General features: G+C 40.3%; 1 protein-coding gene across 1 annotated transcript in view; it reads left to right on the top strand.

Annotated features, from left to right (window-relative positions):
• UBN2 (ubinuclein 2) overlaps positions 1–15224 on the top strand; it is a 48843-nt gene that overhangs the window by 24381 nt on the left and 9238 nt on the right. Inside the window, exons 7-16 of the mRNA XM_068142611.1 lie at positions 200–270; positions 958–1087; positions 2377–2495; positions 3032–3145; positions 4336–4479; positions 5548–5598; positions 6939–6981; positions 7777–9312; positions 13171–13417; positions 14145–14234. Coding sequence (XP_067998712.1) covers positions 200–270; positions 958–1087; positions 2377–2495; positions 3032–3145; positions 4336–4479; positions 5548–5598; positions 6939–6981; positions 7777–9312; positions 13171–13417; positions 14145–14234 — 2545 coding nt within the window. The remainder of the gene's footprint in view (positions 1–199; positions 271–957; positions 1088–2376; positions 2496–3031; positions 3146–4335; positions 4480–5547; positions 5599–6938; positions 6982–7776; positions 9313–13170; positions 13418–14144; positions 14235–15224) is intronic.

Here is a 15224-nt window from a genome sequence, read left to right as displayed (position 1 = left end):
AAGAGATTTTTGCTTGAATGTAACAACTACAGTCATTTTTTCCTAAACAGCAGGATATAGTTTGGTTTTAGGTTTTTCCAAGTAATGCTGTTGGTTTTTCCCAAGTAATGCTGTTTTCTGGAAGACAAAGATGTAATACAGCTGTAACAGTGAAGATGCTCTGTGAACTTTTGGACACTCTTTATTGCTGTACTTTCAGGCCGCCAAGATGTTTGATGAAGAAGGCAGGAAGAAGTTTTTCACACAAGACATGAATAATATTCTGCTGGAGTAAGTGCTTATCTGTACAACCTTCCCTTTTTTGAAAGGGGGTGAAAGGAAAAGTACAGAAGAGGAAGTGTTATTGAGGTTGTTCCAACAAAGCCCTTTAAAGTCACTGAAGGTAGATCAGTTTAAGCTAGTTACTAGCTAAAGACATTTCTATAACACAATAGCTGTCATGACTGTCTGTCTTTATCCAGTGTGAAGTGTTTCGTACTGGCCTGTGTCCTTGACTTCATGTGTAAAATTCAGTAAAAACTGCCATTATTTCTTTGTCCCCCACTTTCATATCTCAGAACACCTTCAGCTTTCACAAAGTGCTGGCTCTTTTTACTCTAATCTTTCAACTAAGCATTTCCTATAGAAGCTTCTGTCTTTGTATTCTGAGAAACAAAAAGTAGTCTCTAGGAGGTTGTAGCAGTCAAAACGTATCAAATTTGATGTGCAGTGGTGGTTGTAACTGGAATTTGAGTGGCTGTGTTCAACACTGCTGGAGCAGTGTGTATAGGAATTGTTTCTTGCCATTGATTAAGCCTGCCTTCCTTTCTTACCAAAAAATGTCCCAAGCTGCTATTTTTCATTAAAATTCTGCCTAGCTAAAACATTCCACATCCCAAGGTTCCTTAGGTTTTTGTTCAGTTGTCATTTGCATCGTGGAGTGCTTCACTGATTGCCTATTTCTTGTTTATTTGTCAGCATTGAGCTGCAGTTACAGGAGATAAATCCTGCCCTCCGCAATGGAGTGTACTCTCACCTTGAGGCTTTTGTGCCATGCAATAAGGACACACTGATAAAACGTCTGAAGAAGTTACACCTCAATGTGCAGGTAATGGTGGGGAGATTAGCTCCCACAGGAGTCAGTTATGTAATACAGGTAAGGACAGAAAGCAGGAGAGCAGAACAGTCACACAGTCACCAACAAAACAAAAGATTTTTTTGATCAGTTGCTGGATCAGCTCAACAGCTTCCTCCTTTGTGTGTATACCTGCTGTTGCCACTACTTCAGAAACAAATATTTTGAAGTACTTCATATTCTTTATTTGAGAATGAAGTGCTTGCAGCTGGAAAGCAGAGTAGAAGGCACACGTCAAAGTAGCAAAGCTAGGAAGACACAATCATGGTTACGACAGGCTAAAAAAACCCACTGTTGCATTCACCTTTGGATCAAGAGAAAGGAAGGTTAGATGGACAACAGATGACTCAGGCTGTGCTGTTCGTGCAAGTTTGCCACTGTGGCTAGGTCTGACAAATATTTTGTCATTTGCAGTTGCATTTCTCTTAATGTTTCCCTACTGAATAAAGCTATCTGGGATCTGAAGTACCCTGACCCAATTTTTTTTAGATGAAATCCAGGACTAAATCTTGCCAGAAGATCATGAATGCAGAGGTCTTGGAACCTTCTAAGAGGGCAAATGGATTCATACACTATTTCTAAGCAATTAGATATCATGGTCCATAGTACTTGAGTGCTTTTCAAGAAGCAGTTACATTGCAGATTGGTGAAGTCAGAAGATGAAGGAAGAGAATTTAAAACATGTAGGGAAGTATATGGTATATCACTTCAGTATTTGAAGAACTTCACTATTTGGAGACCCTTCTAAATACATAGTCCTTACCTTTTTAAGGTGCACACATCACATTTAATAGATATGTTAGATTATTATTGTTTTGCTCATTACCTGCAGTGTTTTTATACCACAGTTTTTTGGAGACTTGATTAATTGGACACTTAATTGGCAAGTGTTGAGAGAATCATTAGTCAGGTCATCCCTCAGGTTTTCTTCCCTTCCCAGTTTTGATTTAAAAAGCATCATTTAATGAGATCATGCTGTAATGTTTTGGAATATTCATGATATGTTTCCTTGTGACTGTCCTTCATCGTTTCTGGTCTAAATACTTATATGTGTTGTATGAAAAATGTCAAGTATGGGCAGTTCCATAATGCTGTTGCACTTAACAGAATTGAAGTGCCATGTGGGAAATGGCTGATGCAGTCAGTAGTTAGTGCTGGGAATATTGCCTCAGAAATGAGCAGGAAATAGTTTTGGTGAAACTATCTGAAATACTCTTTACATTGCATCTAATAAGACTGCTTTGATGCTTCTCTCCTCACAGGATGACCGCTTGAGAGAGCCACTGCAGAAGCTGAAACTGGCTGTCAGTAACGTCATGCCTGAACAGTTATGCAAGTATCAAGAGGACTGTCAGGCCCGCAGTCAAGCCAAGAATGCCAAGTAGGTATTTCTGGAGTCTGAGCATGTCTCTTCTAGAGTCAGCTGGAAGTCTGTCTCCATGATTTTCATTCCCTGAGTTCAAAGTACTCAACTCCAGTTTGTTTTTCATGATGTTGTCACCTGACTCTAGAAATAAATTCATAAATTGACTTGTAAAGCAGGAAGGCTAGTGGAGAGTCTCAGAATACTGGCTTAATGGAGGAGGATCATGTTCTTGATTAATTTTGTCCTTGTTCATTTTAATGCTTTCTCCACATAGCCAACTAATTTTAGCCTTGAGGAGGCATTAATAGATTTATAAGCATCCTGCTATTTCCAGGTAGTGGAACTGCATGAAGCTTCTAGCCAACCATACAGTGTCCTTTCACTTCTCTCTAAGGACCATGAAGAGGGGAAGATGAACTGTTTACCCTTTCAGGAAGGTTATAACAATCTGAAGATAGGCCCATTTGGTGTATTTTTTCCTGACACCTACATGAGCACTCATTTTCAAGGGAGCATTGTCCGTGCTATTTACCTGCTTGTTCTGATTGTAGGTCACAAGTGGAAGATGAACGAGAGAAAAATGGATCAGAGGAAGATGATGACGAGAAACCTGGAAAAAGGGTTGTGGGACCCAGAAAGAAGTTTCACTGGGATGACACAGTGAGGTGAGACAAGCTACCAAGAGTTTTCACTGACTTTGTAAAGTGCTCTCCAAGGGCTGTTATTACATGACACTGATTAATCAATCATCATTCTCATAAATATACCTCAGAAGTTTTGGGGACTGGGGCTAGTAATGAAAGACTCTTCTTTAGCTTGAAAGGCAGGATGTCCAACCCTTTTTTCATTGCTGCTTTATCTAAAGACACGAGAATTTTTGTAGTCCTAGGACCTTGAGTTTCTTTCAGAGCAGGTGCAAGCAGAGTTACACAGGCTTCCATTGTTCTAGGAACAGATCAGAAAACACTCACCCAACGAACAGTTGAAGGTATCAGCTAAAACAAGGCAAGCCAGCATTCAGAATGCATGAATCTTATCCCCTTCCATCCCCTCTGAATACACACACACGTACACAGTGTGTTCTCTCAAGGGCAACACAGGTTGTCTGAAATGATTTCTCACTGCTCTGTTTCCTAAAACAGATTTTACTGCAAACTGAGATTACTGTTACTGAAATGATCTAGACAGGCTTTTCCTTTTTTAGACTTAAAAGTAAGCAGATCCTTGAAGATTAGTCACTTCCCATGCAAGACCTCAACTAATTTAGTACAAGTACAGATACAATTAAAAAGGGCTGGGATTTAGTCATCTCAGTATGTTAAGACAACAGGGAAGCAAACTTCATGGAACACAAAGAACCAGTGTAGCTTGGACTGATCTGGAGGGAGCCACACTTAAAGAGGAGATTTAAATCTGTGTTTTTCATTCAAGGCTCTGAAAGACCGGTGTTACTTAGCTGTGTGCCCTTCTATATTTTTAAGGGCAGTAAAAGGCAGCACCCCTGGCAGAATCTGAGATATTCAGAGTAGAACACATTTTGCTTGTTTTCAGACATTTTTCATCTTAAATGGGGTAGAGGTCACTGAGCAAAGTGAGAGGAGATGTTTCAGCTGTGAATAAACCACAAAGAAAATGTAAAACCAATTACAAAATTACATTAAGAACGAAAAAGAGCTACATGGTTTGTTGGAAATGGAGAAGTGACAGTGGCAGATCATACCAGTTGTAGGGGCAAACTTCCAGTAAACAGAAGTTGGAGCTGAGCTCTTCCTACAGCTGGCAATGAACAGCAGCTATATAGATTTTTTTTGCCTTTTTCTTTTTTGGAAGGATAGTTTATTGTTTCTTTCTGCAGGTCTCTGTTGTGTAATCTTGTCAAGATCAAGCTGGGATGCTATGAGCTAGAGCCAAATAGAAGTCAGTCTGCTGAAGATTACCTCAAAACTTTTATGGAAACAGAAGTGAAACCACTTTGGCCTAAGGGCTGGATGCAGGCAAGGTAAGATACCTTGATGTTAACTAATTTTTTCCTTAGGTCTCTCTTACTGTCATACATCTGACTCAGCTATGTACTATGGTTTTAAACTTCAGAGTATGTCAGTGGAACTGGAATATTTTAGAACAACAGATGTTTTCCAGAAGTTAATTCTATCTTGTTTGCATGCTTGTGAGCTTTTGTCATCTGGTAGAGACTGTATGTATTGGTGTTTGTAACAGTGCATGGTGCTTCATTTGAGGGGGAAGTATGAGACCAGGTGAATGCTTAGGAAGCTTTCTGTGATATGGAAAATGATAGTGATATAGAATGTAGTTTTGCCTATGCATTATAAGCAGTCTGATACTGCAGGTCAAACAGCATACTTGAAGTCATGATCAGAGATGATGATTTCATACTGATCTCATCAACTTTTACTTGTAAACATATACATATGAAATGGAGGGATTTGCTTCCAGGCATGGCCTTGCTTTTGGAACATACACTGCACTGTCCTTTCTTTGTACCATAGCTCTAGCTCTTACTTCTATAGTAGTCACACTTTTGTCTTGAACCTTTATGGGCAATACTACATGTTACTCAGGCCTGGAATCCGTTTTGGATTTCATTCCAAAGTGAAAAAGATTAAGGAACAGACAAATTACTGGGAAGAATATGACAAGGGAAATACTTTGGAGAAGCTGAGTAAGTCAGAAAGCAGCACATTGAACTTGTAGTGAGGCATCTTCCTTTTGCTCCTTGATGTTCTTAAGCATTCAGTATTCTCTAGTGGGAAGCAGTGTAATACAGGTTTGGAGGTAGTATGGTGAAGAAAACATGAGAATGGATCTGAAAGTGCAAGATGAAAAAGTGAGACATTGGAACTGTAGCAAGAGGATATCAACCTTTTCTGACCAGATTACATGAGATTTTGTAGATACTTGGATTTTTCACGTTGCAGTGCTACAGGGTGTGTTTATCAGTTGTGGAAAGGGTTCTCCTGAACAATGAAGCATGTTTGAGTATGTGGTGGCCATTTGCAGATCGTCCCTGTGCAATCACCTTACGTTTCTTTTCTCAACACTCCTTTAGGATGCTATTCAAAGAAAGCCGAAGCGTTCACAATCACCTCACTTCTGCTCCGTGAGTATAACTGACAATCTGTTAGTCTCTTCAGGTTGCTCATCCTTTCCACTTTCATGCTACCTTTCTTACACAGGGAAGGAAAGGGAGATATTTTTTGGGGATTTGTTTGAAGAGACTTACAATGTTGGTGGTTTTTTTAGTACTTTAAGCATCTAATTGTAATGTTCTTGTGACAATTATATTTTAACTCTGTTAGGAAGTGGCCAGGTACCTCAAGGGGATATTCATTCTTGGATTAACACCTTTTGCTCAAAGCATTGCATAGCACTATACCCTCGTTTTGCTGTGCGACATGTTAAATGGAGCTCAGGCTGCAGTACTTCCTGCTCTTTTCCTCAAATATCTTTGTAGCCAACAGAAGGTGGTGTCTCTTAGTGGAATTTGACCTTCTTCATTTTCAGGCATTGCTTTCTTCCTCACAGGAGCTGCCTGCATTCAGACAGAATTCAAACAAACAATGATGTCTTAGAATAACACCCAACTTGCAGCCTTTATGATAAATATAATTACATGGGATATTTTTTCACATAATGGCAAAACTGAGTCATGATTCATTCACAGTTTGGTCTGTTTTTAGAAGGTGTACTCCTAGTTGCCTAGGAAAGGAGAATAAATGACCTATTGGATGTAGATCTGTTGAACCTCGTGAATAGAAATGGGAACAGACGATGTGAAATGCTTAACTTCTAAGCTGTAACTGACTAATAATCCTGAGTGCTCTCCCTGCTCACATAAGTGCAATTGGTGCTGTGGTGTTCACTTAAACTTCCAGGTTCTTTTGCAATTGTTAAATAGTTTCTTGCAACAAACAGAAGCTAGATACAACTGGTTCACAGCTGATAAGCAATAGAACACTTCTCTTAGTGGGGAGGGGAAAGCAACTGTGTTAATGTGGTTTGAAATAGAAACGAGAATATGATGCATATCTTTAGTGACAAACATCAGCATAAAGTGAAATTACCTAAGTGGCCTCAGTTGAGACAAAGCTCTGCCAAGCAGTCAAACTCTTAAGATTGTAAGAGGTTGAGATGTATATTTTGAAGTTCCTCTAAATCTGAAAAGTGAAGAGTAGCTCTCCTGATAAAGATTTATCAGCAATTCAGTGAATTTTGCTTCTAATTCACTTAGAGATACATGACAAAAGTGGATTAAAAGTGTGCTTGTTTTCTCCTTCCCCTACATTTTAATCCATTTTCTATTTCAAGGATGTTTTATAACTGAAGCTGGACTCTAGTAGTCATCCTTCTAGTTTATTGGGATATAATTAAGGTAACAGCTAATGCTGTGGTCTTGCCTCTCTTTTTGTCTTCTGATGTGCTTTATCCCCTCTATTTTAGGGCAAAGAAGAAGGTGATTTTGGCCCCTAAACCCAAAGTGAAGGTAAAATGCCATTTGGATATCTGAATTTTGCAAGTGCTTGATACAACTTGTTTTCTGCTTCTGATCCAGAGAAAGTCTGGCAGAAGAATTGCATCAGGAAATGCTGTAAGAACTTCCTGACTTGGAGGTGTGTTCTGTAAAGGAAGTTTTTACAAAAGGCTTCTGTATAACTTTGTAATTTTTAAGCTATATTAGTTCTTTTGAAAATTAGTTGCATTCATTTGGCAACACTGGAAAAATGTGTAGTTGGGAGGAACATGGTAAGTTGATTGAGGTTCCCATTAGACTTGACCAGGTGTCTTGAGTAGCAATTCTACCTGGGGATCAGATTAGCTACCCTGGTCCTCATAACATTGATTATTCTGAACTGTGTGGGACACTTTCAGTTGTGGAGCAGCAACACTAGGTTCTTTAAATACAAATGTTTAGTTAGAGCCATAGAATTGTTTGGGTTGGAAAAGACCTCTAAGATCATTGAGTCCAACCATCAACCCAACACCACCATGGCCATTAAACCACGTCCCCAGGTGCCGTGTCCACATTTCCAGGGACAGTGACTTCACTACCTCCCTGGGCAGCCTGTTCCTATTCCTGACCACTCTTCCAGAACAGAAATGTGAATTAGCATGCAGGACCTCAAACACCTCAGCACCATAGACATCTCAATGTGAACATTTCAATAGCAGATAATGGGCTTATCTCCCTTTACAGGATAACAGTATTACACTGAAGCTGACTTCAGATCTGCTTCAGAAAGGTTCTTAAACCTGAATTTTCTTCTCTTTTTGTTCTCAGGACTCCAGTCCAAAGAAAGAACAGAAAATGTGTTTGTCTTCAGTCAATTCAAGTTGTGCTGCTGTCCTGAGTTCCAGCACATCTGTCTGCGCCCCAGCCAGCTCCAGCTGCACGCCGGCTCCAGAGACGATCTGCTTGGATGACTCATTGGATGAAGACCTCTCTTTCCACCCACCATCACTAGACTCTATTTCTGATGCTCTGGCAGTTATCAATAATGGTGCCAAGGGATCACCTCTTGGATCCACCGTAGACACACCGACATCCAGACCTCGCCCTGGGCTGAGGGAGGAAAAACTAGCAAGCATTATGAGCAAGCTGCCCCTGGCAACGTCAAAGAAAGTAGAGCCCACTCAGACATCCCATTCATCAAGTCTTATTGCTGGTCACACAGGACCAGTACCAAAGAAACCCCAGGACCTAGTTCACACTGGTATCTCTTCAGGCCTTATTGCTGGATCTTCAATTCAAAATCCTAAGGTTTCCTTAGAGCCTTTGCCAGCCAAACTACTTCAACAAGGACTACAGAGGTCAAGCCAGATCCAAGCTGCTTCCTCCTCTTCACAGACTCATGTTTCTTCCTCTAAGACCCAAGCAGCTATTTCCACCTCCGCTCAAAGAACCAAGGATGCTAATATGTTAGTATCATCATCTGAGGCTCAAGGTAGTTCTTCCTCAACATCACAAGTGACAAAGGTGCACCAGCATTCAGCTGTACAGCAGAAATATGTGTCTCCTTTACAAGCAACTATTAGTAAATCACAGACCAATCCAGTGGTGAAATTGAGTAGTAACCCCAAACTGTCTTGCTCATCACCAGTCATCAAGGGTCAAGATAAGTCTGTAGTATATCGCCTGCCTTTGTCGAATCCTTCATCTGGAAGTGGCTCTCAAGTGTCTCACCCACTGGTTTCTCGGTCAACATCCAGCACCTCTACCTCTAGTAACTATTTAGCCAAGGCTATGGTGTCACAAGTTTCTTCCCAGGGTTTCAAGCCTCCCTTCTCGATGGCTGCCTCTCCCAAACCTGCTGCCTCTCCCAAGCCCACTGCATCTAAACCCTCTGTGACACCTAAGCCCAATGCATCACCTAAATTTTCATCCAAGTCCACCTCATCCCCCAGGCCTGCAACAACACCCAGTTCTTCCAGTTCAAGTGCACTAGTTTCCCAGAGTAGTCACTCCAGCAACAACCCCCTTCATAAACAGCCCAGTGGTGTAAATATCAGCAGGCAGTCTCCCACGGTGAATTTGCTGCCCTCTAGTCGCACCTCAGGCCTTCAGCCTGCAAAGAACCCTCAGGCTTCAAAATTACCCAACTCTTCTCCTTCTGGAACTGTTGGTAAAAATAATTTGGGTGGAGTTGGAATGAATGTACCTGCCAGCAGAGGCAGTAACCTTAACTCAAGTGGAGCTAGTAGGACTAGTCTGTCTGGGGGAGCAGGAAGTGGAACACAGGGTGCTACTAAACAATTGTCAACTCCACACAGACCATCTTCTGCCTCAGGGTCATCAGTTGTAGCAGCCAGTGTACAGGTATGCATCTAATGACTTTACACTCAAAATCTGCATTAATATTTATCACATTTTGTAAACATTCTTTTTTTGCAGCATCTTGATTTTGTTTATAAATATGTCATAAATTTACTGTTTTTCCTAAGCATAAAAGTGAATCCTGATGAAACTCTTTTGCACCTAGTCAATGGGTATTGGCAACCAATGTGAAATGCAGCAGTCACTGTGGAGTGAATCCTCCCTAAATGGTTGGTCTGTGCTGTGGAACAGAATTCTTCCTGGGGGTGGTTGTGGTGTTGGGTTTTGGGGGTGGGTTTTTTTATTGTTTGGTTTGCTTTTTTAGCACTAGGAAAGGTAAGTTTTCTGGGGCCATATTTTCAGGGGATGTTGTACTTGCTTGCATTATTTGATCTGTGTGTTTGCTTGTAATGATGGTGCTCATGTGAAAAGGTGTCTATAGTACATTTGTTGTCAAACTTCACAGTGAACATGCAAAACTGGAGTTCAGTTGCTTATGATTTGAGTATCATTTAAGACTTGTATTTAAAAATTCAGCTTTTCTGTAGTATTTGTGATTATATCTTGTTTTGCAGGATCTAGTCAAACTAAATGAGGCACCTCGCCAATACATAAATAGCCTAGAAATTGTTGGGGAGAGTTTATACAGGATTCTGTCACTGAAAATGGAAAAAGACATGCAAACCAAATATTTTGAAAGTACTGTTCTAAAACTCAAGCAAACCTGATATATATACACTCAGAAGGCAACCTGCTTTCCCAAGTTATGCATTCTTCTTGCTGGGAACTGAAATGGCAAGTCACTGGAACAGGTTGCCCTAGGAGGTCATGGATGCCCTCTCCCTGGGAAGTGTTCACGTTGCTCAAGGCCTCATCCAGCCTGCCCTTGGTGTAGTGGGAGGTGTCCTGCCCATGATGGGGAGGTTGGAACTAGATGATCTTTAAGGTCCCTTCCAACCTAAACAATTCTGTGATCTATGATTTGGTATTTCCCAGTCTTTAATTGCTTTTCCTGTCCTGAAGTGCTCACTTCTTATGTGCATCAGAGACTTGGTGTACAGCAAATGAAGGAGCTTTGTAGGTATCTGAACAATGACCACAGCTATTGCATGGTAGTGATCTATACTCAGCTTGTTTATAGTTTTTAGTTTGCTATCCAGTTCTTCTCAATGCAGCTGAGTAAGAGGAAGATGATTTTCTTAACAAGATATTTCTGTAGTCTTTCATCCTATGGTACCTTAAGCCTCTTAGAGAAAATAAGAAATGTCTGGCAGGCTCTGGCCTTCTCATTTTGCATACTTTGGATGAAAAAAAACCCAACCCATATGCTGTGTCAGGACTGCTAAGCTACCACATAAAGCCTAGAGAAGAACTGAGCTGTGTGGGTACTCTGGGTGATATCTGGAGGAGACAAAAATTGCTACAGTGAATGAAGTGGGAACAGAGTTGCTCATTTCTGGTGCAATCAGTGGGATCCAGTGGATCCAATTGCTTTGATGTAGAATAAAATGTGAAATGGATGTGGTAGTGCTTAAATGTGACAGGCAAGGGAAGTAAGTAGTGTTGTGCTGGATGAGGAGATTCATTCTTGCAAACTTTCCTATATATGAAGGCAAGTAGGTTTAGTTTTGTTAGAGATACTGATCACATGAGGAACAAAATGTATTGTGGCAGATAATGATAATGAAGAGGCTTAGAAGTGGTGTGGTAGATAATCAAGTAACATGAGTGCACACTGTAATACAGCAAAATAAGGAGTGTTGGTGTATAGAAAGGGGGAAATCAGCCAGAGGTACTGAGCAGTGTATATAGTATCCCTAGAATAATTATTGTGACTGTACACATGAAGGTTTTTGACACTTCAGAAGTTACTTTGATAACACAGAAATGGTTGAGATGAATGGTGCAAGGAAGATAAACTTTGGAATAAGGCTGTTGCTATTCTGCAAACTGAGGCTTAGTCAGTGGGGTTTGTTCAAGAGATTACAATCAAGCTAACTCCCAGTCCAAGTACACTGAAGGGGAAGAGATTTGTGATAAGAGGGCTTTATTTAGCCTTAAAGGTCTTACTGCTGACTGAACTTAATTCCAAGCCAGTTGTTAGGTGCAATGTGTACTAAGGAAGTTAGTTACCCCTCTTAAAATAATGAAGACATTCCTAACTGGGAAGAGTTTCTAAAAGGAGTTTGCCAACTTTCCCCTTTAGGCTGGCACATATTTTTACCAAAATACTAGCTGCCTGCTGTAGCTCCACAGAAATTTCACTTTGGAGTACTCTTAAGTTATATCCTAAGAATACAAAGCCAAATTAATCTAGAATTCAGCAGTTAGTGCATGTGTTGTCCTTAAACTCTACCCCTCATTAGTGCTCTTAAACAATCTGTCTTAGACTTCTAAGGATCGTAGTGACTCACATTTATATCAGTAGGATGAACATTTCTATGAAGTGCTGTCACAAATGAGATAAAGAAATATCTGAACTGCCATTCTTTTGGGACATTCTCTGAACTTCTTTCTGGTTTTGAGAGAGCAAGCTAGGTCTTAGAAGAGCAGATTGCAAAGCTGCTTTCTTTGTTCAGGTGTTTTACAAAGCCCCAGTTGTAAGAGCTTACTGTGTCTTCTATTTTGTTGCACAGTAAAGATTGCATCGTGAACAGCTGTCATATTTTGTGCATAGATTTATTACAGCATCAGGTCTTTTAAAGGGTGGAGAGAAGACTAGTAAATATTGAAGTTTTTCATCCATCTGGTGGTTTTTCTACTCATGGAATGGATCATGTCTTGGAAGCTGTTCCTCATAAGACAACCAATAAAACACTTCGTAGGAACATCGTAGCTCTGAGTGTTTGCACTTAGAGGGTTACTGGTTTAAAAATCTGTTTCTTTAGCTGCTTTAATCTGTGAACACCTTAAGACCAAAACTTGTAATGGAAATTTTATTCCTACTGAGAGTTTTCATCATTTTGCTCTTTCTGTAAGTTGATACTACAGAACTCAAGGAGACTTCATTTTTAAGTTCGCATTCATTAAAGTAATTGTAAGTTTGGGGTTTTGTTAAGGCTTTCTTGTATAGATGCAGAGGCTTGAGGTGGTCTTAAATAATAGATGTGTGATTCAAAGTAATGTCTATGCTAGCTGTTTTGTAGAGTAGTATATAGAAATATAGGCAGAGTGAAGGGAAGATTGTTGAACAAGAATGAGCTGCTCTGATGTTAGAGGGATTAATGCAGTTTCGGAGCTGTTGTAGCTGATGTTCTGACTAATCTTGATTGGTTTTTTTTTTCCCAGTGAGTTTAACTTCATTGTGACATGTAGAATGGAGATTTTTGTTTGTTTGTTTTTATTTTGTCTTTGATATGTGCAAACAGCTATACATGCATATGTATGTCTGCAGCTTGGTAACCTGACTCCAAGTGTGGAGGTTCAAAAGTCATTTATTCTAAGCAACCTCTCTAGAAAGACAGTTAATGTCCTGTTAAGACCCAGATTTGGAGAGGGGAGAGGAACATTATGCTCTCGAGCTTCAGACCTACATCTGGTAATTTTGTATTGTTAATATAATAAAAGATGTTGCATTAGATTCTAACTGTAGAGCCTGTGAATAATTAGAGACAGGAAATTATCTGCAAGACTGAGCAGGAAAAACACGAGAGATGAACAACTGTCATGTCTGAATCCAAGATGTGATTGTACTTGCTTTGCAGATGAACAGTGGGAAAAGGTCCCAGCTGCACAAGTGAATATTTATTAATAGTTTAATGCAGTTCTTAATAGGGCCACACTTACAGTAGAGTCAATTCTTATCTCCTTGAATGCAACTCAAAGGTTTAAAATCTTGAAGTACTCCTTTTCTTTGTACAGTCAACAGCAGGAGCATCCTTACTGGCTAATGCCTCACCTCTGACTCTCATGGCATCACCCCTGTCTGTAACCAGTCAGAACGTGACGTCTGCACCATTAACTCCTTTTGGGATGCTGGGTGGCCTTGTTCCTGTGACCGTGCCCTTCCAGTTTCCCTTGGAGCTGCTTGGCTTCGGGACAGACACAGCTGGAGTGACAACCACCTCGGGATCTACCTCAGCGGCTTTCCACCACAGCCTAACTCAGAGTGAGTGGAATTAGTTAGCACACAGTGCTATAAGGAAAGATGTATCCTGAAGATGGAAATTAAGATGGGAAGCAATAAAGTACCAAGAGATGTGGTTCTTGAAAATCTCTGCAGGAGACTAAATGTAGTTTCTTCACTGGTAAAACTGTGTAGTGATCCCAATGTTGTGAATCACCTTTGATAAGTGTAACCTAGTAGTTATGTACTCTTTGGGGGGGTTAACTTTTAATCCTTTATCTTTAGAAAGGAATATAGTTTAAGTGCCTCCAAATGTCACAACACAGCGAATAGACTTACTATGGTGATTGCAAAAATGGCTTTAGCTCAGTGATCTCAGCTATCAGACAGTTCTTACAGGGATGCATCAAGCAAGATGGCATTTATCTGTTCTGGTTGCTTAAACAACTACATTGTTTTTAACTCATGGAAATTTTTGGTCTTTCTGCTGAAGAAAATTATACAGCAAGTTGCATCCCCATAGTGAAGCATGGTCCTTGCTCTGACTTTTAACCATATCTGAATAGGTCTCTTTCTGTTGACTTATTCCAGCTGTCAGAATGCTATTGGGAATTTAGTTTTTGTTGTTGAGATACACCTTCAGTAATCTGTTCAAATTAGCATGCTACTATAGCTACATTATAAGAATAAAAGCTTCCTTTTTTATGAAGGCTCCCTCTGTCCTCAAGAGCTATTTTTCATCTTTATTGCTCTCCCTTTTTCCCCCCAGACTTACTGAAGGGTTTACAGCCAGGTGCTCAGCACGCAGCAACGCTGTCTCACTCATCTCTGCCTGCTCACTTGCAGCAAGCTTACACAGGTAAAGACACCACATTTCTCTTACTACTTACTTCAAAGTCAGATTCCTGCCCCGGACTGGAACAAAATGTACAACAGAACTGAAACTGGTTTATGGAAGATAGAAATCAGGATCAAGCTTTAGCAGCAGTCTATGACTGCAGTATTTTGGAACCTGAGCAGTTTTTATCCTACTTGTCTTCAGTGTCAGGAACTAAAGTTGTAAAAGTTCAGTAATGTTTTATGCTGTCAGTTCTAGAAATGGAATTATACATGTTCAGATAGTGGGAGAAAAAGAATACTCCTTACTGGATGCTGATACGATTGTTTCTTGTAAGAATTTGTCTGTGTGAGTAGTGTGATGGTTCCTAGTGGAAGATCTGCCCTCCCTGGGAATTTTGTCCTTGATCAGAGTTGCATATTATGACTGAGAAAAGAAGCTTGAAGTAGAATATCTCCTTTTTCTGTTCACAAGGCTTAGAGCTGAAGAACTATTATGAAGCTTTAGAAGGTGCAGTTCAGAATATACTCCCTCCTTTCTTTGCTACCTGTAGGGTTGGTTTCTTGACAGGAAAGGTGGCAGTGGCTTGATGAGGGTTCTTCATCCTGTTCTTGGAGTCCTCAGCACCAAAAAACTGGGCAGTGGTGCTGTTGGAGGCACATCAATTGGCCATATTGGGTACAACTGAAATTGTTTGTGACGGCGAGTGCAATGGTTTGAACACTGCAATAGCATTATTAAAATGTAAAAGCTTGATTTCTTAAATCACTTTCAGTATCTCAAGCTGCAGCTTAGTCTTTAGAAAGATGGTATCTTCCTGTAGGAAGCCTGGTATCTCAGGTTGCAACAGTGGTATGTATCATCAATGAACCTCAGAAAATGCAGAGTCTTCCACCCTACAAAGACAGTGTAGGCTTTGGTGATGCTAAAGCTGAACATGTGAAATTCCTCTTCTGCTGTAAGCTGTAATAATAAAAGTTTACTCATTCTTACTCTTCTCTTTCTTTTCCT

Source organism: Melanerpes formicivorus, unplaced genomic scaffold (assembly GCF_026170545.1).
Source record: "Melanerpes formicivorus ecotype bairdi unplaced genomic scaffold, bMelFor1.0.p_v2 SCAF_8, whole genome shotgun sequence".
NCBI classification, from domain to species: Eukaryota; Metazoa; Chordata; class Aves; order Piciformes; family Picidae; genus Melanerpes; species Melanerpes formicivorus.
This window is presented reverse-complemented; position numbering and strand designations above follow the sequence as displayed.